Source organism: Saccostrea cucullata, unplaced genomic scaffold, assembly GCF_032062105.1.
Source record: "Saccostrea cucullata isolate Sc308-1 unplaced genomic scaffold, CSIRO_AGI_Scuc_v1 ctg1511, whole genome shotgun sequence".
Classification (NCBI taxonomy): domain Eukaryota; kingdom Metazoa; phylum Mollusca; class Bivalvia; order Ostreida; family Ostreidae; genus Saccostrea; species Saccostrea cuccullata.
In genome coordinates, this window is record NW_026920412.1 from 116,614 (window position 1) to 141,742 (window position 25,129).

The 25,129-nt window shown below is 31.9% G+C and overlaps 2 protein-coding genes across 2 annotated transcripts; one reads left to right on the forward strand and one right to left on the reverse strand.

The window, feature by feature from the left end:
• Window positions 1–1,953: 1,953 nt before the first annotated feature.
• LOC134248818 (toll-like receptor 4) lies at window positions 1,954–6,520 on the reverse strand. Its single transcript, XM_062731199.1, has 2 exons — window positions 6,350–6,520; window positions 1,954–4,210 (listed from the first exon to the last, which is right to left on the reverse strand). The coding sequence occupies exon 2, from the start codon at window positions 4,207–4,209 to the stop codon at window positions 1,954–1,956; it is 2,256 nt and encodes a 751-aa protein (XP_062587183.1). The 5' UTR covers window position 4,210; window positions 6,350–6,520.
• A 7,556-nt stretch (window positions 6,521–14,076) lies between these two features.
• LOC134248739 (tripartite motif-containing protein 2-like) lies at window positions 14,077–20,027 on the forward strand. The gene is made up of 2 exons (XM_062731137.1): window positions 14,077–14,131; window positions 17,607–20,027. The coding sequence occupies exon 2, from the start codon at window positions 17,625–17,627 to the stop codon at window positions 19,257–19,259; it is 1,635 nt and encodes a 544-aa protein (XP_062587121.1). The 5' UTR covers window positions 14,077–14,131; window positions 17,607–17,624; the 3' UTR covers window positions 19,260–20,027.
• The last annotated feature ends 5,102 nt before the right edge of the window (window positions 20,028–25,129 follow it).

Sequence of the window (25,129 nt, forward strand, 5' to 3'; positions counted from 1 at the left end):
GTGGAGCATACATTCCAATGTCATGTTTATTTCTTTTCTATAAAAGCAGTATCATGAAAAGAAGCAGTTTCTTCCCTTTTTATTTCCCCACTCTGCAGGAGAGGTAGTATACTGATTTATTATATACCCCCACATGGGCTCACAAATTTATAGTTTTATACTGGCAGGCTTCACACAGTATGTCATGTATGATTAGAATATGAATACATTTTAACAAAAATGAGAACAAGATTTAAATTGTGAAACACTGATTCCCCCATACGTGGCAGCTTATGCCACGACTCCCACAAGGTATCCCAAGAAAGGTCTTGTCACGAGGAAAACACCTGTGAAATATGAAATTCTAGTCCAACTTCAAAAGTTGTGGTTAAGGTTAAAGTTTTTCTTAAGTCGGTCAATGTCTAAGGTCAAGGTCAAATGGTTAAAAATATTTATACCCATTAAAAGAACATAATAGTATATTTCTGATCATCTGAATATGCTGAGAAGCAATGTGATAATAAGAATTATTTCCACAATATTTAGCATATAAGGCCATTTCAAAAAAATTGGTTGCCTTCCCCCCAACAGACTGACTAAAATTCAAAACTTTTTTTACATCGCGAGACAGGATGTTTTTTTTTCTTTTTATCCATCTTATCTCTTCAACAAATATTTTGAAATTTTCTGGGGAAAAGATTTTTCAACCTACCTACCGACTTAATAATTTTACCCTGAGTTGGGAGAGGGCAACAAACATTATAATGAAGATGATCTTGCCAACTTGTTTTGACATTATATTGTCTGACTTACTTTCATGTTTTCATAAGATACTTTCATATCATTTATTAAATATGAGTTTGCCTCTTTACTTAAATTGTACAATAAAAAAAATAACCAGAAAACAATTGTTTTGAATTTGAACATATTTTAGTGAATAAATCAAAAGGATTGGAAACCATTACAGGCCATTATAAGGTTTGTAAGAATTGTGGGAAACTCGCTTGTTTTATTTCATATTTAGAATAAAACAACTAGAAGCCTGATTTGTTTCCATGGCAACATATTAATTTACCTGTCACTGAGTTAATTGCAGAAGTTCTATTTAATTATTAAAAAGAAATTTAAATACTTGACATATATTCATATTACATAACAATTTGTTCAATTTGGTAAAACAAGTTCTTAGATGATCTTCTCTGTTATTTGTGATAAGTGTGTGTGTGTGTGTGTGTGTGTGTGGAGGGGGGGGGGTGTCATGCAATAATTTCTAGAAAGCAGTACATTTACCCATTAATTTTTTTATTCTCACAAAACATTAGAATATATAGTTTATTTAATGATACATGGTTCAAATATATCAGTTGTCAAAGTAGTGAAAAATTTCATTGAATATGACTTAAAAAAGCAAATTTGGCAAATTGCCAATTTTCATGCAATAATTTCTAGAAAGTTTTTGATTTACCCATTAATTTTTTTTATTCTCATAAAACCTTAGAATATATAGTTTATTTAATGATACATGGTTTCAAATATATCAGTTGTCAAAATGGTGAAAAATTTCATTGAATATGACTAAAAAAGACAAAGTTGGCAAATTGCCAATTTGCTAACAGCCTTAATGCTGTGATGAAAATTCGCTAAATCTCCATTCAAATATCTTGAATGAAATTTATTTCTCAGATTTAAGTAATATGAGCTCAGAGAATATAATTTTCATGTGAATTTTCACTAATTTATTGAATGTGCACTAATTTAATCTAAAACAGAGCAAAATTTGCTTAATTGGAGTGTTCTAAATATAACATCCTTGTTACCATGGCAACCAAATTGAAAAGTTAGACTTTAACATCATATTTATTAAAGGTATGCCAATTGTAGTAAATGGTGTGAATTTCAGCTAAATCGGAGACATGTCATGTCCACGACCCTATTTAAGATTTTGATTTTTATAGAGAATTGATATTAAAAGAACTAAATCGATTGTCTGAGCGTATCTGCTAGCTTTGATCTAAAGGCTGTTACTTCCTCGTCGTCCCCGCCCTCCGGGAATTCTATGTACGATTTTGATTCGATCAAATCCATGAATGAAAATGGTATTTTTTTCATTACGTCTTTCTCTAGCGCAACCAAAAACAAAATATTTTCACCGTTTCGGGAATAAATGGCCTCCATGCGTGCCATATTTAGTTCAAACATGCACCAGTATGAATCTAGAAAATGTGACGTAATAATACAGAAGGTTTTCCTGCTATTATGAATGGCATTGGTGATATTGTCTGCTATGCCTGTTCCAGGGATGAAATCACGTTGGTGTATGCACAACCTTAAATTGAATTCCCTTTCCAAGTGCTTCACGAGGTTGATGACGAACACTCTGTCTTCATCAGCATAAGAAACGAATGCATCAAAGTGATACGACGCGTTTGGCAGGGCATCTGGTCTGTAAACATTAATTTTATAATTTTCCCTCGCCACATAATACATATACCTCAGTTTCCATCTATATCTGTAAAGAATACGGCTGATGGTGATTGTCAAGACAACGATTGTTAATGACGTCATAATGACGATAATAAGAGTGTACGAGGAACACTGTTTTTCCAACATCTGAAGACGGTTTTCGATCTCTGAGAATGGAATCCCTGAGGAATTTGAAGAAAAGCACACATATTCATCAAAATGAAGAAAATTAATATTCTTTGAACTTATAATCCATTTCACAAAATCCAAGGTCTCACAGTCGCATCTCAGTTCGTTGCCCTTCAGGTTCAATGACAGAATGTTCCTTTGGGAAATTGCATCTAACATGTCTCTTGTTTCTCTACTCAAGGATGATATCTGGTTATTGGAGAGGTCAAGGTGAGACAAGCGATTCATATGACTGACTGGTACTGTAAACTTACTCAAGGAATTGAAACTGAGGTTAAGATTTTCCAGTTGCATGAGGTTCCGAAATACTTTAATAGGAAGTCGTACAATTCTGTTTCGTGTTAGGTTCAAAGTTTTCAATATGAACAGATTCTGAAAAATTTCTCCCTCAACATCATTTTCCAGATTCTCACCTAGAGCATTTTTGGAAAGATCGAGGTAAGATATATTTTTCAAATCTTTGAAAAACCATGGCGAAATATAGCTGCAAAAATTATTTGAGAAATCTGCATGAAAGACACTTTCTATGCCGGTTATGGGACCATTTAATTCATAGATTATGTTGTTTTGAAAATAAATTCTTGACAACACAGGTGCTTTAACAGATTTGAAAACAAAGTTTTGAAGAGTCATTTTGTACAGATTATCGTGAAAGTATAACGTTTTTAAGTTGGGTGGAAGGAAGACTGTTATATTTACTTGTGTTTGTAAAGTTAAATTTATTCGCTTTTTAACTGTCGTTTCCCCATTTTGGTTTTCTGTTAAATTCGCACATTGGCCCGGCTTTGTATCTTTGCAGCTTGTGAAAAATTCTATGAGTCGCATTTGATGAAAAGAGGACTGAAAACTCGCATTGATAGTGATAATATTAGATAAATCGCCAAATTCTAGCAGATAAATCCCAAAACTGAGTACGTTATTGGCTAGATTAAGATATTTTAGTGACTTTGGAAACTCGGTGAGAACACCCGATTCCAGGCTGTTGATTCGATTATAAGCCAGGTTTAGTTCCTCTAAATGTGTATGCTTTAGGAAAGCTGTGTGATGTCTTTTAATAATGAAACTCACTCCGTATGTACACTGTAGTTTCTCAAAATTTAATACTCGAATGGAAGAAGAATTTCTTAAATCACTTGATATGTTCGGCATAACCTCTAGAGTCAGTTCCTGATTACCGGAAATGTCAAGATGCACTAAATCTGAAGAATTTGCAAAGGAACCCAGTTCAATCGTATGAAGCAAGTTTTCCGAAATACTTAAATTTCTCAGCCTACTATATCGGGTTAGTGAGTCCTTTGTTACGTTAATAAGATTATTTTTCGAGACATCTAGATATAGGATATTTAAAGGAAGATTTGTAGGAAAACGTTGGAGTATGTTGTCAGCCAGATTTATTCCCATGACTTCACTACTAAATGACGGTGCTGTTTCAAGACGGAGTTTTTTACAATTAGCCCATATTTGTCCGTTAATGTTATGACACACACAGCGTTTGTCTGACGAACAGTCCAATGCTTGTACTTGTATTGATGTGGTAATTATAAGAAATCCAAGTCCATTTAGAATAAAGTTCCCCATTCTACAATTATTAAATAAACAGTCAGATTAAATTGGGATTTCATATTTAAACAGGATTGTACACATGTACTTAAAATTCGAAGAAAAGAAAAAAACAATTCCAAGGTTTTTTTATTCTTTGTTAATCGTCCACTTATATTCAGGACGGATTGTAAATGTATTATATCTAGCGTGTAAGTACAACTGCAATTAAAGCGTATTACAATCTATGATAGGAAGCACATGTTTGTCCGCTGTATTACTCATTTAAAGAATGTCTTTCTTCGACCACTTACGTAAATCTCAGCTATGACGTGCTGTGATATGGCAAACATTGCAATGTTCGTTCTTATCCATTTCTATTTTATGTTTCCGTTTGTGTTATATATCTTTTTTTCTTTGTGTTGTACGAAATTTATTCATATTCTATATTTTTCCATTTGTTTTCCATAATTTTCTATTTGAATTGAATAATTTTTATTTGTATTGTAAACATATCATTTGATTAGTAATTTTTTTTTGATCTGCATTCTATATTTTTTATATGGATTGAATCATTTCTTATTGATTTTGTATTGTATAATTATTTTATTTGTACTCGATAATTTTTCCTTTGTACTGAGTCCAAGGATTGTTTACATATTGTTTATTAATTTCGTTTCGAATATATTCATTGGTTACAATACAGTGTTTAAACAAGCTTGGTACGTTTTGGTTGAAGTGGCCTAAATTTTTCACGTGAATATTGATAAACTTTCCAGAGGGAGGGGATGGCAAATTTAGTTGAATAAGATTATTTATTACACTTTCCATGCAGAAGAGAATATTCATGTCCAAGATGACCAGCGAAAAGAAGTAAAAGTAAATCACCCCAAACCAGAAAACTCCGGAGGGGAGGTTGAAAGGGGGAACAGTCTTGGGTACTACCAGTCACGATCAAATTATTTATTCTTCTCGGACAAGATTTCTAAGAACACATTATTTATTTGCAATCTGCCAGCGCTCACTTTTTTATCGTCATAGTTTTTCTCTAACATGCATGCAAATACATATAGGAGTCAGTTTACTTTTCAGTAATCGGCAATCCTCGGCTGACTCCGCTGCGAGGTACGAGTCATCCGAGGAACTCTGAGTGGCTATTCAGGGGCACTCGGAACGTCTCATTCATTTTCAACACGATACATGCTAAACCCATCGTCGCAAATCAAGGCCAATATGTACAATTCTCTCCCATACTGGGAAAGATCTAATGCAAACTCCAGATCGTGGCCTGAGACGAGGGGATAAATCTTGATCAATGAAATCCTTCGTAACAAACTAAATAATTCGCACTAGAACACGATACAACTGAAAAATCATCGAATAAAAGTAAGCAATCTTACAATACAATGAGGAAAAAACAAGCAATGGAAAAAACCATATAAATTGAGATTTTTTTTTATCATACAAATGAAAAGTAACGAATATTAATTTAAAAAATAGAAAATTCAATGGAAAATAGAAGATCATAAAATATAAATAAATATCATAGAACACAAATGGAAAAGATCGAGTATTGCAACGTTTGGCATGTCCTACAACCACGCTAGACTTCAAAGTATTTCACGTCAACTACCGGAAGAACGTCTACCTCGCTTTGCCTATAATAGGTTTTGGAACAAAATAAATGATTATCATTTGCTTCTGGAGGTAAAAAGAAAGATTTTTTTTTTCATTTTTGATATCAAATGCAGAGACTAAGTAAATTAAACGCAATTGACGATAGAATAAATTTAGATAAAAAGCAAAAAGGATGAAGGTATATTATGCACTATTTGTATCAGTGATGATAAAAAAGCAATCGGTTATAAATTGTACAAATTGCTTATATATTTCTATACTGATATGGGACAGATATTTTCACTTTAAGAATACACAAATATCGCATATCTATTTTCACGGCTAATAGCTATCCGTTAAACAGTACCTAAATTAAGTTTCCTTTCAAAACAAATTGGATATATTTTTTTGTGGAATCAAAACATATTTAAGTTGCATTAAGATAAATAACTTTATGAAAGAAAATAAGAAGAAAAAAAAATGCATTGCACATGACTACAATTACTTTGAAAAAATAAAAGGACATACAAAGGCATAAATACATACAAATAAAAAAATCTACCTGGCGTTTGTGAAAGTGCAGATTTCTAACTATTTTACTCCACTAAGATCACTTGGTCAGAAACAAATCTCCACACATCCGTATATATCTGATCATGTGTTCCAGTTTAAATGTGGAATTTATCTCTGTTTGTCGGCAAAATCTCTTCATTTAAAAAAAAAGAAACTGATATTGTTCATATCAGTATGCTACAGATGAATCAAAATGAAAGTTGATAGTATTCATACTACCCTTGGAATTTCGCTTTTATTTTGTAGCATAATCCCTCTTATATTACTGAAATAAAAAACCTCATTTTTTATGTTTAAATGTAAGGTAATCTGCCATCATTTTTTCTTAAAAAAAAATAAATCCTGTACCTGATTGTTATGTGTGACCGAACCAGGAAGTAGGTTATACCCTGATTTTAGGTGTTTTCATAAAGTTTTTTTCCTAAACTCTTTAATTATCATTTGAATTAAATACGAACACTTAAAAAGTAAATCTATCCCCTTATGTTTCGATGGAAATGTTGAGAGTGATTCTTGTCAAGGAGTCTACATATGCAACAAAATAAAAGGGAAGAATGAAAATTATCAGGTTAAGCAAGCAACACGCAAAATATAGTTAAGAATCTTAATATGAACTAAATATTTTCTTTTTTATTTCTTGAAGAAACCATTGTTGTTGATCAGTCAGTAAATACCAATAAAAAAGTCGCCTGTACAGATTTCTAGGTCCTTCAATCGATCAATTATCCAACCGATGACATTCATGTTTATACAAATTAATAATACAATTATTGAGATATGTAAGTAGCTTGTAAGTAGCTTGCAGCTGATTTTATATAAGAAGGTTGATCCACAAGTTCGTGGAATTTCTTCATATTTTATTTATTTATACATGTAAGTGAAATTGGTTAAAAACTACAAATGAGAATAAAGACATGTTGAATTTTTTAAATGAAATTTTTTTAAAAAATATTTATGATTTTTACTCTATGGCAGTTGCCACAGAAACAGTTGTTTCGAAATGCCATGGAGACATAACGGCATTTATTATCACTTTAATTCTTAATACGTGAAATGAGAATAAATCCGTCCTATGTGGGATAAAAAAGGAAAAATTATGTTATTATTACGCTTGTTTGATCTTTTATGAATCTTTGTTTGATAATTGTACTGATTTTACTGGATATTTAGTGTATTAGTTTATGATTTATTGTCCGTCTTAAAGTTGTTAGACAACATCAAATTTCGGTCAAGTCATAAAATTTGTGAAAATCCCGGGATCACTCTATTATAAACGCGTACATTATTGACATACACTGGGAAAAAATGCATGTACGAGGGACATTCAATAAATAATGTCATCAGGGCTCGTAAAAAAACAAAAACAAAAACATATGTCTATGACTTAGTCTTCATGATTTAACTAAAATATTCTCTTTTAATTAAAACATATGTCCGTAAAATTTTTATTTAATTTCTAATTGTTTTTAGAAAACATTTTTGAGCATGACCCTTCGTATACTGGAATATGGCAGATCTTATGATTTGCTCTACTTGTTTTTTTTTTCTTTCTTGTTGCTTTTGTTTAAGTTTGGGAAATGAAACAAGTTAAAGTTTGAAAGATCTGGCAAATGTTGTTGGTGTGACAAAACATAAACCTTCTGTTTATCCTCAAAACTCATTTACTCTTCATGGCCTCTGGGTTTGGACGCTGTCATGAAGAAATTTATTGTAGTGGATTCCTCATTCTGTTTCCTTCCTCTCGTAAACCTTATGATTTTTTGCAAAAAAAAAATATTTTATAGACTTTACCAGAAATTGAACTTCCTCCCCCACATCAAGACGGAAAATATTTAAGAAAATAACATATAAAACTGTTGTTGTTCTCTTGCAAGTCTTTGCTATTCTTAGGCCTTGTATATTTGTCAAGTGCGTCTCATTGTAAATTTGTTTTGAGGGTTTAAAGCAAAATGGATTCAAGTTTCATTATCTCCTTCAATTTCAAACAAACGTGGATAAGTACAATTTTTGATTTTTTTAAAATAATTGTTTAGATATTCCTACACGCTGTCGTTTTAACTTATTTTTCGTAATATAGGGTTACTTTTGAGTATTTAACTTCTTTACTATGAAATGTTTCTTTTAAACAATGTGATCTACCCCAAAATGAAGTCTATCAATTTTGCTATGTGTCCTAAAGTCAATAAAACATAATCAGTGATAATTTGTTGAAATTTCGCAAATATACTTTGGTTATTGTATGTCCTTGTTGCTAAGGACGGTACCTAGTTTTGATGCCTATTATATATTTTTTTCTTTATTGAAATCCACCCATTTATTTAAGGAATGACTCTAATTCTTGGCACAATTATTCGATGATAACCTGGTTTTAGTCAGATTACGCTTTATAATCCGCGAAGCGGATTATAAAAAAGCGTGAACTGACCCAAACCAGATTATCATCGAATAATTTGGCCAAGAATAAGAGTCATTACTTATAATTTAATTTTAAAATACTAAACAATTGTGTTGCTTTTTTATGAGTTCAAATTTGCCGCTCAATAATACATCCCTAGTAACGGAAGTGATATGAAACAAGGGGAGGTAATAACTGATATACAGATCAAACAGCCATGATGTTTGTGTACAAGAGGAAAGATCGAGCTACTGTTTGAAGTTAAATGTGCATTTACTAAATCTGGAATTTCCCATGAATTCCAAGGACTGAAAATGAGGGGATTGTATGGATATAGATAATTCAGCAGGTTGTCAAGGGAGTGTGTCCCCATACCAAACCAGGTTATTAAGAAATAATGTGCGTTCCTTTTTGGTAATCAACCAATGAAAGACTAGAATACAAACAAAATTAAATTATGTATGTATAAAACAAGCATTGGTTGCTGTAAATTTCACATTTTTCATTTGATATATTTTTGGGATATTAATAAGTTTTACAGTTTCTAAAATGAAGTTTTCAATTTTACTCTATTTTACTGATTCTTGACCATTGAGTTTTAATGCAGTGTATCGAATAGCCCTTGTTTTACAGCTTCTAACAATGAAATAATGCGATGAAAATTGGTCAAATCAACTGTTACCAATCCATTAAAGATTCAATATTGAGAGAACCTCAAGCTTAATGTCATACAATTTCTCTGTTGTATGTCATCGAGCTAATGGCATTATTTATTGAACGTCCCTCGTAGTTACTGGTTTTCTGGTGACGTAAGACATTTAAGAAATATAGAACTTCCATGGACGTTGATTAAAGTTGTGACCACCTTATAAGGCTCTGTTTTAAATGTTTATCCCTAAGACAAATTGAAGCGTAAATGGAAGTTGTCGGCTAACAAAGTGTTCTTGACATTGCTATTGAAATTGGAACATCATATGGAACAATGTAGAGTATTTCTAGATATGAATGAAAAATAAGATAAGTTGGTGCAAGAGGATACCCAGGTTTTCTTGAGAAATAAAATGAAGAAAAGGGTAGTCTTTTGTTGAATTACGAATTTGAATCGTACATTAGAATGAGATGCTTCTATAACGTGAAGTGACATATCTAACTTGACGTTACGTCGACGTCTACCCCTGACTTCAGGACTATCCATTTTCAGAAAGCTCATGTGACTATATTGGTTATTTGAATCTGTTGAAGGTTTTCAATATTGATGCATTATGACTCTATATTATCATAAATATGAATGTTGTTTTCTTTCACCAAATCACGATTAAATTTTATAAAACAATACCGCAAACTTCTGGATAATCCTCGTATAGGGAACCCCGATCATTCAACTGGTTTGGAATTTCATTAAATTATAGATTCTGTTGAAGATACGCCAGACAATGGGCCAGATATGAACAAGACGCTGACAATTTGTAACTCCTTCTAAACTCGCTTGGCTTGTGGAGGTACCGGGATAGCCCAGCTTCGCTTTTCTCTTTTTATTAAATAATTCCTTTTAAATTTGTGGACCAGAGCGGCTGCCATGGTTGGGGAGTGGCGATGTTACCCAACCTGTATAAAATGCAACCAAGACAGTCAAGATTCAGCTGTCCACTGAAATCTTTACTATCCCAGCCGTTCATTTCATACTAGGTTTACGTTTGTAGATTTACATGTCCATATTTGAATCTCCTTCGAAATTTGCAAAAATTACTTTAAATTTTTGATTTGAATTTTTATTACTATTATTCTAACCTTGAATTCTTCTTCAATTTCTAATGCACTTTTAAAATAAGTTCCAATCTTTTGCATAACTATTGTTTGTTGTAACTAATTTATCCAAACACCTGAACTTTGGTCACTCCAATCTCATTGGTTTCTTCTTCCTCCTAACCAAATACAAGAAAACAAGTAAACACCCACATTGTAATGAATTGCATGTTGGTGAGTGGCGATGTTACCCAACATGTATAAAATGCAACCAAGACAGTCAAGATTCAGCTTTCCACTTTTTATTATATTAAACAATCTATTTGTAATTGTTATGATTACAGTAAATAATTTGTTACAATATACTAGAAATTATACTTAACATTACTAGTTATGATATAAAAGATTGTAATCTGTAACTAAATTAAGCCATGTGAAAATTTTAATAATTTGACAAAAACCGCGCAAGTCTAGAAAATTATCTCACCTGTATAAAATGCAACCAAGACAGTCAAGATTCAGCTTTCCACTGAAATCCTGTCTATCCCGGCCGTTCGTTTTATACTAGGTGTAGCTTTATAGATTTACATCTCCATACTTGTTAATTCTTCGATATTTGCAATAATTACTTTAAATTTATATTTGAATTTTAATTACTGTTTTTCTGATCTTGGGTTCTTCCTAAATTTCTGATGCACTTTTAAAATAATTTCCAATTTTTTGCATAATCTTTAAATATTATTCGTTGTAGCTAATTTATGTAAATATCTGACCTCTGGTCAGTTCAATACTATTGGTTCCTTCTTTGCCCTAACCAAATATATGTTTTCATAAACAAGTAAGTAGCAGCTGCATTTATTTTGTGGGACCGTCTGGTTTAAAGTTAAATTCTTATTGATCAGTCTCTTTGATTACTTTTTAACCAAATCCATCTTTTCATACCCAAGTAAATATAATTGATGCCAATGATTTATTTTTATTTTCAGAGCTAGCATCTTTTATCTCTCTAAGCCGAATAATGCCAATCCATAAAATCTGTTTGATTTTTAAATTTACTGAAATTTTTGTTTTTATAATATAATGGAGAGATACCAGAAATGTACATATATTTCTAACAAAAAGTCCAATAAATTAGAAACTTTTGTTGCTACAGCAACAAAACGGTTCCGTTCTCCTCTATTTATCTTTTTATGAATGACTTTTATCCATGTTAAAAAGGCATATATTATTTAAAACGATACAGGAAAACAAACGGCCGGAACTTACCAAGATTCTCGACATAACTTTAGACAATTATAGTCTTAATAACATTTACAAAAAACATTTTCAATTTTTTATCACTTCTTGTGACGACCAGAAATGACGGCAGACACATTTTATGCTTTATTTGTTTAATGTCCTGATCTCTTACAGTTTAAGAGATGATCTTGTAATGTTAACATTTCATTTTGAGAACAAGAATTGACGTGACCGGAAGTAAATTTTCAAAAAGATATTTGAGGTTACTCTACACATTTCAGTGTGAATTACATGTCTGAAGATCATTTCAAATTCTCTTTTTATAAGATATTTAAGGTTTAGTATGATACTCAATTTATGCAAATTTTCTCTCATAACCGGAAGTTGTCGATTTTGTTTCCAGTGGGACTGATATATTTCGAAACTAGAAAAAAGATTCTGTAATGTATTACTAAGAAAGGTTCCATAAAGAAATGTTGAAATTTTTGATTTATTTGATCGCTTCCTGTGACATCGGAAGTGACGGCGGACGATGTTAACCTAAATGGATTTGCCTTCTCATAAAGATCTACAACTCTTATAAGTTTGGTGTCGTAATCTTTTACCGTTTACGAGATCTAGCTATAATAACTTCGCATTTTGAGGACAGGAAATCACGCGACCGGAAGTGAATTTTAAAAGGATATTTGAATCATTGATTGATTGTATACTGTTTAACGTCCCTCTCCAGAATATTTCACTGATATGAAATTAAATTTTCCACCCCAAATCCCCCTGTGAAGAAAATGTACATAGGCATCCACCAAAAAAATTGAGGCCACTTCAGCCAAAACGTATTACGCTAATTTTTACGCTACATTACAAAAAACATGAAAAGTTAACCAATGAATCCATTTGAAACGAAATTAATAATGTGTAAACAATCCTCGGATTCAATACAAATGAAAAATTATCGAATGCATATTAAAAAAATCATACTTTTGTTATACATAGGTTTATTAACAGATATATCTTGACTGGATACTTAGTATAGGGAGGCATAAGCTTTACGTTTTAGTTTCAATATGTGAGACTGGGATCTGTCTTAATTTTCTAGCTTGATCCCTCCTTAAAGTGTTATCCACCTTGGGTTTCAATCAATAAAATTTATTTTAAAAAAATTACCTGCTTAAAAAGTGTTTTAAACCTTTTTTCTATTCTTTATAATTATATACATCTTTCCACCATAGCATCTTTTTTATTTATAGTATTTAAATTTTTATAAGAAAAACGCTTGTTTCCATAGACCACAATGTAATCTAAATTGATTAATTACTGTAGGGGTAATAATATTTTGAAGAATTTTCTCCAGGTAAATCCTTTGCTATTCTAAACTGCTTCGAATAAGAATTACAGTATTTAATACAGGATGGATATTCAAGGTTAGAAAATTATATCCTTCTAGGGATCGGATATCTTCAATAAGCATATGCAAGATTAACCACACGTTTCCGATGATGGTCATATATTGATTCATAAATAATAACAGTTCAGAATTTTTATTTTTGTAACAATTCACTCTACATGCATGTTTTTCTTTCATTTGTCACTTTCGGGATTCTTTGTTTTGGTTGGGGATGGGGAAAGGGTGTGTGTGTTGCATGATACCTCCTGCTTGAAAAGAGAAAGGGTATATAGTTATCGGTATGTCCGTCCGTCTGTCTGTTACGTTTTGGGCTACCAATATCTTATCCACAATTCCTCCTATACCACTCATTGAAATTTAATGAAACTTTTACAGAATCGTTATATTGCCATTTTGCACCTCCTGTTTTACTTTTTGATCCAAAACATATTTTGGGTTTCCTGGCCCCAGAAAAACATGGACTTTTGCCATTATATCCATATGGGAGGCTGGGGTACCGTTTAGTGGGCTCATTGCTCACAATACCTCTAGTATAGTTTTGGTACAAAAAGTTTTTGGCGTAAAAATCTAGTTTTGTTTGCTTTGTTTTTCTTTTCTTATTTTACAGTAGAAGTTTCATCCAGATAGGCAAATAGTTATATTAACAAATTTATATGTTCTGTATTGCGTTTAATCATTTTATAAGATTTTCTAAATATTTTACTCTCTTGCCTAATATTAACCTTGCTGGGTTTTTTTTTTATCAAGGAAGAAAAAATTGCACTTTTCTTAATGTTTTTCACAGGAGAAAAATGGGCAATGCAGACAACAGGTTTGGGTAACAAAGCAAGTCACAAAGCAAGTCTGTGTATATTAATGAATGACACCATTTTTTTTATGTTTGAATAGATATTTAAAACTTACCTGTCATTCGGTGTTTCATAATATGTGCATTGTGAATAGGACGGACACACATTCGCTTTTTTGTCCAGGAGCTGTAGACGAATAAAGTAAGTTGAACAAAGTTTAAACATATTTAATTCTCTATTTTTTGTAACATTGATAAAATTTCATGATGGTTTAATTAAGATAAGAACTAGTTTGCAAATTGTATTGTTTTATAATAACTCTTGTAAATGGCAGACGAATGCCTCCATTTAGACTCTTGAAGTTCTACATGTATTAGAGTATATAGGTGTTTACCTATTATAACATTCAATAAATAGAATATATAGATCAATATATAGATATTTTTTCACGTGAAAAGGCACGCGTACACAGAAAACAGGTGCATAAACAGAAAAAAAAATCACAATCCAATATTTTATAAATGCGTAAACGTAATTACTATAATTAATTTTTTAATCAGGAAAAAGTCTAAGAAATGAACATACATGCTATATTTTTCAAACCAACAAAGAGATATTATTATTCATATAAATGTATGCCTGTTTTCCTGCTTAAGAAAAAGAATATTTGTCAAACATCATATCATAGGCAAGAAGAGTGGATTTTTTAAATTCATCCACGCAGTGACCTTGAAGTTCAATCTTATTTAAATAGATGTAATATTACTCATCTTTTTTACTGCAATGACATTTAAATATTCTATGGACGAAATTATTTCTCAGACAAGGAAGTTTATTTCTCAAAATTGAAATTTAAATAAACCTATATTAAACTACATATTGAACTTCAAAACATAAGATACTTAATTGAAAGTTTCTTTGAAAAGGGAACAACCTTCGAATGACATTTAAAAAAATGATTGCCCTAATTAGAGCCGTTGTAATTATATACCTTTGGTTTTTCGTATATGTATTATGCATTGTTGAAAAATGTTCAAGTACAAGTTAAAGTTCATTTATTCACTCAAAACTATCTAAAATACGAGGGTTGTCTGAGCGCACTAATCTGAAATTTCCACTTATTGTTTATTTATCATATTGAAGGGCATCATAATTTCTTATGAAACATAAATAGAAAAAATAAATACAAAAATAAAGATTTTATTATGCTTGAATGTGCACATGGTACGGTCCTACGGCGCACGGTCAAAAATCGAAGGTTTTACTAGAGAAAACATGAGTATTGATTCGAAATAAAAGATTTAAATACTGTAGACGTCCTTTTTTTCACGGGGTCATAATTCTGCGTAATCTACATTTCTTTTTAATCCGTGTGTAGAAAATTACGTGGATTTCCTAGACTGTCACTATATGCCTTACATTCATATTAAGTACGCTTGGACAAATTTCCGCGTAAAATTTGTGACCGCGTACGTAGCGTAAATTAATACCATGCGGAAAAAAGTACTTCAACAGAAGATAAGATTTGGGTAAAAAGGATCCTTATTTGATTCCACACTGAATTGTTGTGTGTTTTAAAATTTCAATGCATTTGGTAAATTTTTTCGTAGTTTCCCGATCATTGAAATGGGAAAGTGGTAAATAAAACAAAACGTTTAGTGACGTTACGACGCTCCGGAGAGCAGTTCCGTTTGATTTAGATTGTGTGATAAATGAATATAGAAGAAAAAATAATTTTTTTTTTAAAGTACCATATTTTTAAGTTTAGAAATGAAATGAGAGATTTCCGAGTGAGGTCTTTCTTGATCCAGTCCCCATATAGTACAAAACATACGGACAAACTGCTATATAAATAGCAAAGACGCTGTCACAGATGACCGTCAATATAAGATTTGTCTATTACTTGAATAATAATGGGAATATTGTCCGTAATTTTCTAATAAATCTTCAGAAGATCGCACATTTGTGCGAGATTGGTTACTCAACTCTTAATGAAGACAAAAGTATGTGCATCAATGAAATTATTTAATTTAAGTGACTCGTCCAAATTTATTTTTAGCTCAAAGATTAAAAGTGGCCCTGTTTTAACCACTTTGACGTTATCATCGGTGCGCCGTAGAGCGATACAATGCATAACATAAAATATAATTTGTTCATTTATGAACATATCTATTTGAAATTTGCTATTTTTATTCAGAGAATATGTACTAAAAAATAGAGAAATTTCAGATCGAAGTGATGATTCTAATTCACACTAGACAACTTGTCCACGATTTTACCGAACAACCCTCGTACATGGTACATGAGGACAATAAAAAATATTGACAGCATCCTCTGCGTATGTACTAAATCTAAATCTTCTAAATCTAAAACAAATCAAATAATAGGACAAACAGTTTATAACAGCAGTCTCCTTTAAAGTCATAATTTCGTAACTTCTATGGTTGTTACAATGACCTTATCAGCAAATAAAGATTATCATTTTGATTCAAATGCTGACTGACGTTTTTCCTTCAAATTGTTAGGTCATTCTTTACACATTGAATTGACTACGGATTTTTCCGGTTTCTTCCCATCACGAAAAGGAGCACAGGGCGGACGTGACCTGTCGGCGGGGGATCTTCTATCCACCGTGGCACCTGATTTCACCTCTGATGTTTTGAGGGTCTGTGATTGCTCTGGTCCTTTTTAGTATTATGGATTTTTAGTTTGAATACTGTTCTTTATCTCCAAATAAATTATCGATCCTCTCTGAACTCAATTAATATCTACAGTATCCTATGTTAACATAAGATAAGCAGATTCCAGTAAATGTTAAAATGTTTATATCTGTGAATTCACAGTGAGCTATAAATTTTTGAAAAAATGAAGCACTTCACATGAACAAGAACTATTTTTTTTTAAACAAAAAGTTCATTTTTCGTTTTCAAAAACATGTGAAACTACATTTGCATTTAATGTCCCTATCACGTTGACGTCCCTAGCATAAAACAGTCTATTTCCGACGAAATAAAATGCCAACAAATTGAAAATTTAGTTCATCTGTGTTTTATGATGTGATATGAAATTTATTCGTTTTCTATTTGAAATGGACATTACGCCGAAACTTTCATAATGTTTTTTTTTTTAATGTTTCGTTGTATTTGCTGGCAAAGTCTTTGTATCGACCATAGAACTTATTAAATGATGAATTAAAACGAGACTATTGATATCTTTGTTTCCTCTTCTTTTGTCAATAGCTTGTCTTATTTCACCTACAGAAATTGTTTGTACGTGTAAATGGAGCAAGCTCATGCGTATTAAATAAGTGGGTAAACCAAAGTTGCATGTTGGTTTAGTAAGGGATGTAGACGATGAAAAGTAAAAGTCATAGGATTATTATACAATTTTGTTCACATGATATTTTAATAACAATTTGAGGATAGGCCTATAAAGATCAAGTCTCTATGCGAGTTTCTGAATGTAAATGTAAATGATCTAAAATATTTATTGTCAATGAAGGTCGGAAAACAGCCTTTTAGAAATTGGTCCTTTCATACAAAAGTGAAATGCAATTCTGCTTCTTTGATTGATATAGAAGTCAAATATATTTTGCATTAAACTTAACAAATGAAACAGTCTCAATTAATGCCTTAAAAGCATCGTGTAATCAATCGATTATATCTTTCAATTTCAGATTGTTAGGTGGAAGAAAATGGCTACCGTTCAGGGACAAGATATTATTTCATGCTATCTGTGTCCTAATTCTGTGGAACACCACTGCAAACCTTGTCACATCGATATTTGCAACAAATGTGTATCATCACACCTGGCCGATAAATCAAGGGAACATGAAGTTGTAGACTTTAAATCACGGAAAAAAGACAAACTTGTTCTTCCTGTCTGTAAGTTACATGACGAGAATCAATGTCCGACATTCTGTAAAACCTGTTCAATACCAATTTGCCACGATTGCTTAATAGGATCTCACAAAGAGCATGAATTTATGGGGATCAAAAATATAGTTGATGAACACAAATTCAAAATAAAAGCTGATACCGAAGAACTTCAAAATACCATTGTTCCGAAACTTAGTAAAGTCGAATCTTTTACAACTGCGGCTGACTTCGATAAAATTCTAAAAGAAATAAACGACCAAGAAGATAAAATGTGTCAAACTGTACATAACGAAGCTACCTTTTTCAGAGACGCCGTGACAAAGCAGAAAAATCAAGCTGAAACAGAAAACAGAGAAAACAGGAAATTAGTAGCAAAAACAAAAGAAGAACTCAATACAATTATTAAGATGAATGAGGACATCCTCAGATCAAATGATGCAATGACTGTTCTAAAATACACATCATTCAATAAGAACCTAAAAAAGGGCCCAATGATATTCAAATATCAATGTCCAGACTTTTCCTCACATCCAATTGACCCAAAGCAAATTCGGAAAATGTTTGGCTCACTTTATTCTACCAACCCTTCTGGCAGGCAGTTTACATTTTCAAAGATGATGGAAGTTCCTACAGTACTGAAAACTCTTCAGAGTCCTTATGGAAAGACTGGTCAAAAGTTGTGGCAGGTGCATTGTATGGGGAATAAAAATATCTTAACAAGTGGTCGTGGAAAATCAATAAATTTAGTAAACAAGAGAGCATTTGTCTTACAAAAAATAAAAACTAACAGTGATGTCGTAGTATTGTCGACTAACTTAGAACATGAACCAGTATTTACAGGAAACCCTTTGGACGATACAAAAGTTTACATTTATAGGAATGGCAAAGTTGACATACTCATGGATTTAGTTGATTGGAGCCCTAGAGGTCTCTGCCATACTGGAGCGAAGGATCTGCTGGTAAGTATGCGCTCAAAGGATAGGAGTCAATCTAGAGTGGTGTTATATACAGATAACATACAGAAGCAAGTGATACAATATGAGAAAAAGGAAATGCCTTTGTTTTCTACGGGGTACCGGTCTCGCGGTTTACTTCGTCTGACTGAAAATCGCAATGGAGATGTTTGTATCGCTGACTTTCATGCAAATGCCGTTGTAGTGGTGGATGCGTCTGGAAAATTTAGATTCAGGTATCTTGGTAATCTTGGTAAACTTGCTCCGTCATCCCAGTACAAGGAGTTTCAACCATCAGTGATTGCTGCTAATATAAATCACCAAATCTTAGTGGGTGATTTTGCGAATGATATAATTCACATCATAGATCTTGATGGAAACTTCGTTCGTTTCATCAAACACCCATGTTCTGCAGGACTTAGTATTGACTCTGAAGAAAATCTCGTTATTGGTGAATATTATACCGGAAAAATTCGATTCGTAAAATACCTATTGTAAAGCTCAAAATGAAAGATTCCGTCTAAAACTTTACAGGAAATAGTTGAAAGTTATAGAAAGACAAATGTAAAGTTCCTTTGTGAAATGTAGAGAACATTTGAAAGGATTGCTTGTTACTTCCTTGTTGTGAAGTATACACTGACTATGATAAACAATATTTCAATTACGAAATAGATAAGAAGCAAAAAAACTTTCAATAGGAATTGAAGTATCGTCTGTCTCGTGATCAAATCCCGTGAAGGCCCAAGGTCTGCTCGGATTTGACTGAGTACCGACCCACTTCAATTCCTATTGAAGATTTTTTTAAACAAAACTATTGTCCCCCGCTTTCGGGAAAGCGAGGGGACATTAAATCTCATTCGTCTGTCCGTCTGTCCGTCTCTCCGTCTGTCTGTCTGTCTGTCTGTCTGTCTGTCAGTCTGTCCGTCCGTCACAAAAACTTTAACCTTGCCCATAACTTTTGATTTAGTGGAGCTATGACTTTCATATTTCACATGTGTATTCCATGTGACAAGACCTTTCTTTGAGTACCACTAAATTTGACCTTTTGACCTTGACCTTGGAGTTTGACCCACTTTTACACAAAAATTCCAAACTTTTACTTTGGTCATAACTTTTGAATGGGAGGAACTAGGACTTTTATATTTCATATATGTATTGTTTGTAGCAAGACCTTTTATTGGATACCAACAACTTTGACCTTTTGACCTTGACCTTGGAGAGTTATGTACTTATGAAAAAAACTTTAACTTTGACCAAAACTTTTGAATTGTAATCCTTGTAAAAAGACCTTTCATTAACTACCAAGAACTTTGATCCTTTGACCTTGACCTTGGAGTTTGACCTACTTTTCAAAAACTTTGACCTTGGCCACAATTTTGGAACAGTAGATACTGGGACTTTCATATTTCACATATGCATTTTTTTTGGCAAGACCTTTCATTTGATACCAACAACCTTGACTTTTTGACCTTGACCTTGGACATTTTTGTACTAATAAAAAACTTAAATCTTGACTATAACTTTTGAATGGTAAGGACTAGGACTTTCATACTTCAAATATGTAATCCTTATGAGAAAACTTTACATTGGATACCAAGAACTTTAACCCTTTGACATTGACCTTGAGTTCAGTGATGATTTCTAAATAAATGACATGATAGAGTGTTCATATTACACACAATACATCATAAAAAATGACATCTCACCCACAATGACACCGAAAGCGGGGGACCACAATTCCTTGAATTTGCTTGTTTATACTACATGTAATATATACATTTGAGACGGATAATCGAATATCTCGTAAGAATTGTAATAACCGGTCGCCGTAGATTTTGACAGATCAACGCAAGGGGTAAATCGAGTTGAAACGCGATTACCCTTTGAATTCATTAGACAAAGGATTCAGTTTTGAAGGCGATATGTCTTTTAAATAGGTATACTTGTGATCAGTATAGTAATTTGATTGATGTATGGAATTTCTTTGCATTCGTGAACATCAATATTCGATGCTGAAAGGACCTAAGAAACACATACAATGTTTGATTATAAATAAGTTAAAGCAATTTCGGTCGAAGATGAAGGCTCGTTTCTGAGCCAGGAACTGATAAGTAAGTGTGAAATTTGATTAAAAACAGATAGCAAACCATTAAATCTCCAAATTCAATAAGACGTATCTATAATTTTGTAGATTATAAACAAAGACATTGGAGATCTCTTACTTTGTTACGACAACGACAGCATAATTGTCAACTGTTTGTGTCGTGATGTATTGCACTGATATTATGCAAATTCATCGTGAGTAAAGATAATAAAAAAAACAATTTGCATAGCGGTCAATTTAAGATGAGGATTTTAAGAAATGTCCACAAATATAAGGCTAAACTCAGAGACTGTACAGCTGGCATGACAATGTCGTACATTTCTTTTTTATTCTCTGATCTTAAATTTACACGGGGTAAATCGATCACCAAAGTTGTTTTAAATACTTCTTTTAAATGTAAATAAAACAACTGTCACTTTTTTGTGTGTGTTTTAAATTTATACATTATATCATGCTCATTGCTAGACCTAAAACTAAGTAGACCCTAATGCAAGTCATTTTATGTTATTGCGCGGTGTAACTACGTCAGGTATTCCCATATGGCCCTTGAAAAAACTATATAAAAATATTTTTGAAATTTGATATAACGAATTGTCGAATTTGTTATAACGAATTTGATTCATTATAACAATTTCTTTGAATTTGTTATATACTGATTTTAATCTGTTTTTTTTTTTGAATTCATTATAACGATTTCTTTAATTTGTTATAACACATTAAATCCGTTAAAACGAATTCAAAAAATTGTTATAACAAATTAAATTCATTTAAACAAATTCTGAAGTTTGTTATAACGAATTAAATTCGTTTAAACAAATTCAAAAGTTTGTTATAACGAATTTAATTCGGTAAATCAAATTCAATAATCAGGACCTATAGAAAAAATATACACTGTAAGAATTTGATATAACAATTTGTCGAATTCGTATTTATGAATTTATTTCGTTATAACAAATTATGGAATACTTTTAACGAATTCAATTCATTATAACAATTTTTAGAATCTGTTTAAAGGAGTTTACTTTGTATTAACAGATTTTTGAATTCGTTAAAACAAAATCAATAAACTTGTTATACAATGTAACAGATTAAACTCATTATAATGAATTCAAAGAAAATGTTATAATGAATTAAATTCGTTTTAACAAATTCGATTATTCGTTATATCGGATTCAAAAATATTTTTCTATAGGTCCTAAATGGGCTTCCGTAGTATGTAGATATATGCTCTTTTAATGTATATATTATAGAGAGATAACACGAATGTGTATATCTTCTGTTGACACTTTGGTGTTTTGAATAATGTACATGTAAATAATTATCAATCATTCTAGTTTTTGTAAGTCTTTGAACAATAAAATATATACATTCTTAGTGTTTATTTATTACCAGTGCTTTTTTTTTATTATTATTATTTTCTTAATTATCCCCCTTGCTTAAGGGTCACAGCCCTGTTTAAGTACGGATGAGAGACCTTGGTCCAAGGATACTTACTGATAAATTTTAGAGAAATTGGCTTAGATATTCCTGAGTTGTGTTCAATTTTGACATTTGGATATTTCCAAATATGACGAGTAAATCTGCTTAAAAAAGGAGATAAATCCCACGTTATCTTTTAGGGAAGCTGATTTTGAATTGTCGGTAGTAATGATATCCCCTGGGAAGTACAAAAAATCTCCTTCACAGACTTTTTATAGATATATACCTCTAGGTACATGTAATGTAAGAGTCAGTTCTATTTCAAAACGAATATACGGAGCAACTTATCTAAGAACAACTATCCAGGGCGGGTCTGGATTCAAACAAGGCAATGTCATTTATAAACTACAGGCATCAAAGTTAGTAGGAAATTGCTTTGTCTTTAAAAGGGGCTCATGCTCTTTAAAAACTCCAGGCTTAGACACTATTGTGCAAACTATCATTACAATTAATTTAAGATAATGGCCTCCAATTCAACAAAAATAAATTGTACATTAAATGTTTCAGCCTACCATTTAAACTCAGTGAGAATAACATTCCCAAATGGCGAGAATAATAATTAATTTTTTTGGAGTTGACGGTTGATCGAGAGAATTGACATGGATTTCAGCGTCTTAAGATTAAAGTTAGAATTTTATTAGTGAATGATGCTTTTTAGGAATTTACGTGGTAATGAATTCCTTGCATGTAATTAGGAATCTACAGTAACATGTAGTCTAATAGGATTCGTTTTTTAACAGGACTGATGAATCGATCTCTTTATTCACAGAGTTGTAATATATACATGTAATAAAAGAATTTCAAGATAAATATCTTAAAACAATCTAATCTTTTCAATTTTTAATTGTCTCCCTTAGCTAAGATTAATTCTCCTCTGTTATAAAAAGAATTATGAATTTTGGCACAAGTATAATAATGAATCATTGAGTATTCTATGAGATCCTCCATCTTTTCTTTTTGAACTTTGAAATCCTTGTCATGTTTCTGCTGAATTCCTGACATAACTCGTTCGTGTTCAACCCTAGCTCTGTTGAGACTGTCTGAAGCCCCGATCTCGGCAAGCTGTTGGTGCAAAGTCTCTAATGTGGACTCAACAGTCTGTAAGCTTTTAACGGCCTTGAATTATTTCATAATCAAAATTAATGAATATGCATATTACATAATTTAACCTTCTGTCAGTCCATTGATATAGCATCTATATCTGAAAAAAATTGGTTTCAGTCTTAAGTCTCATTTCTAAATCAAAGCTATCCATAATACAAAAGAAGATGTTGAGGGTGTTCATTATTAGTATGTTATAATGAATAAAAAATATTGCCAACTTAAATGTCATTAATTCTATCAATTTTGAGCAAGGCAAAGTCTTCAATAGAGAATTAACCCATCTTCTCTACTCTCTATGTAGTAGTGTAAGACACTGACATTAAAATCCATATCTTGATTATCATTGACAACATTTCTTTCTTCCAAAAGTTTAAAACTAAATACTCCAAAAAATTAAATAGGTGAATCTAGTGCTTACATGCACATTATGAAATCCTAATTTAGGATCCTGATAAAGATCCTGAATGTGCACAGAAAATTTTTCAATGTGAATTGCACTTTTTACATTTGAAAATCTACAACATTATATGGTCAAACACTAATTTTAAAAATATAATACCATAATGCTGGAGTATTGCACCTATGGTCAACTTGAATCGACACTACCTAAGGATGCTTCTACATAAATATAACCAATCAAAGTTTTGCTGTTCTAGAGAAGATAGAAAATTCCTAAAGATATATCCTTTATATTTCTGCCGGGTTGTAAAACTTTGATCTCCCAATGTCCCACCCTTGGGGGTCATGATATTAACAAACCTGAATCTATATTATGTCGTAAAGGTTCTTGTCCACTGGTTCTTGAGAAGATTTTTAAATACACCTACCTAATTTTCACTATTTCTTAATTATCCCCCTTTTAAGAGATGGTGACCCTTCATTTGAGTAAGAACGTGAATTCCCTTTACCCAAGGATACTCTGTGCCAACTTTGGTTGAAAATGGCTCCATGGCTTTTGAGAAGAATATGAAAATGTGAAAAGTTTATGAGACGGACAAAGACGACAAAAATGGCGACTACAGACAACGGACAGATTTTGATCAGAAAAGCTGATTTGAGCCTCTGACTCAGGTGATCGAAAAGGAGTTGAACAAATAAACTTGCAGATAATAGCAGGTGAATAGGGAACAGACCATTTTTAAAGTCTGGTTTGTGCATGAATAATTCAAAGTTCTTTATATATATAGCTGTAATGATGACCCATTTATAATTCTTTTAATTGTAAATTTAAAGCACCCGAATACCTGACAACTCAAGGATACCAAGCTTTATATTGATCCAAAAAGGTTCATTACAGCAGCTTAAAACGAAAGTTAATAATTGTTAATTTTATAGAGAATTGACAGGAAATATTGAGTATGATATCAATTCTTTCGATGTTCAATATTGATTATATACTGAACCGATAATGTAAAATTTTAAATACTATGTCATGTCCAGCATTGTAAATGTCTCTTTTAATTTCGTTGCAATTAAAAAAATTTAATTTGTCAGTTTGTATAAATGACCTGGCAATGCTTACATTACAATATTACAGAGTGTCTAAATATGTTGTTTATATGACAAGTAAAAATTCTATGAATTTCAAGGATTGCATCATTACTGTGTACATGTACTTCAACCAGGTAAATATGATTTTCTTCTAATCCCAGATTACAAAAGAAATGGCTACGGACCAGGG

Coding starts and splice junctions, on each gene's coding strand:
- LOC134248739 (XM_062731137.1), top strand. CDS start 17,625: ATGGCTACCGTTCAGGGACAAGATATTATTTCATGCTATCTGTGTCCT.
- LOC134248818 (XM_062731199.1), bottom strand. CDS start 4,209: ATGGGGAACTTTATTCTAAATGGACTTGGATTTCTTATAATTACCACA.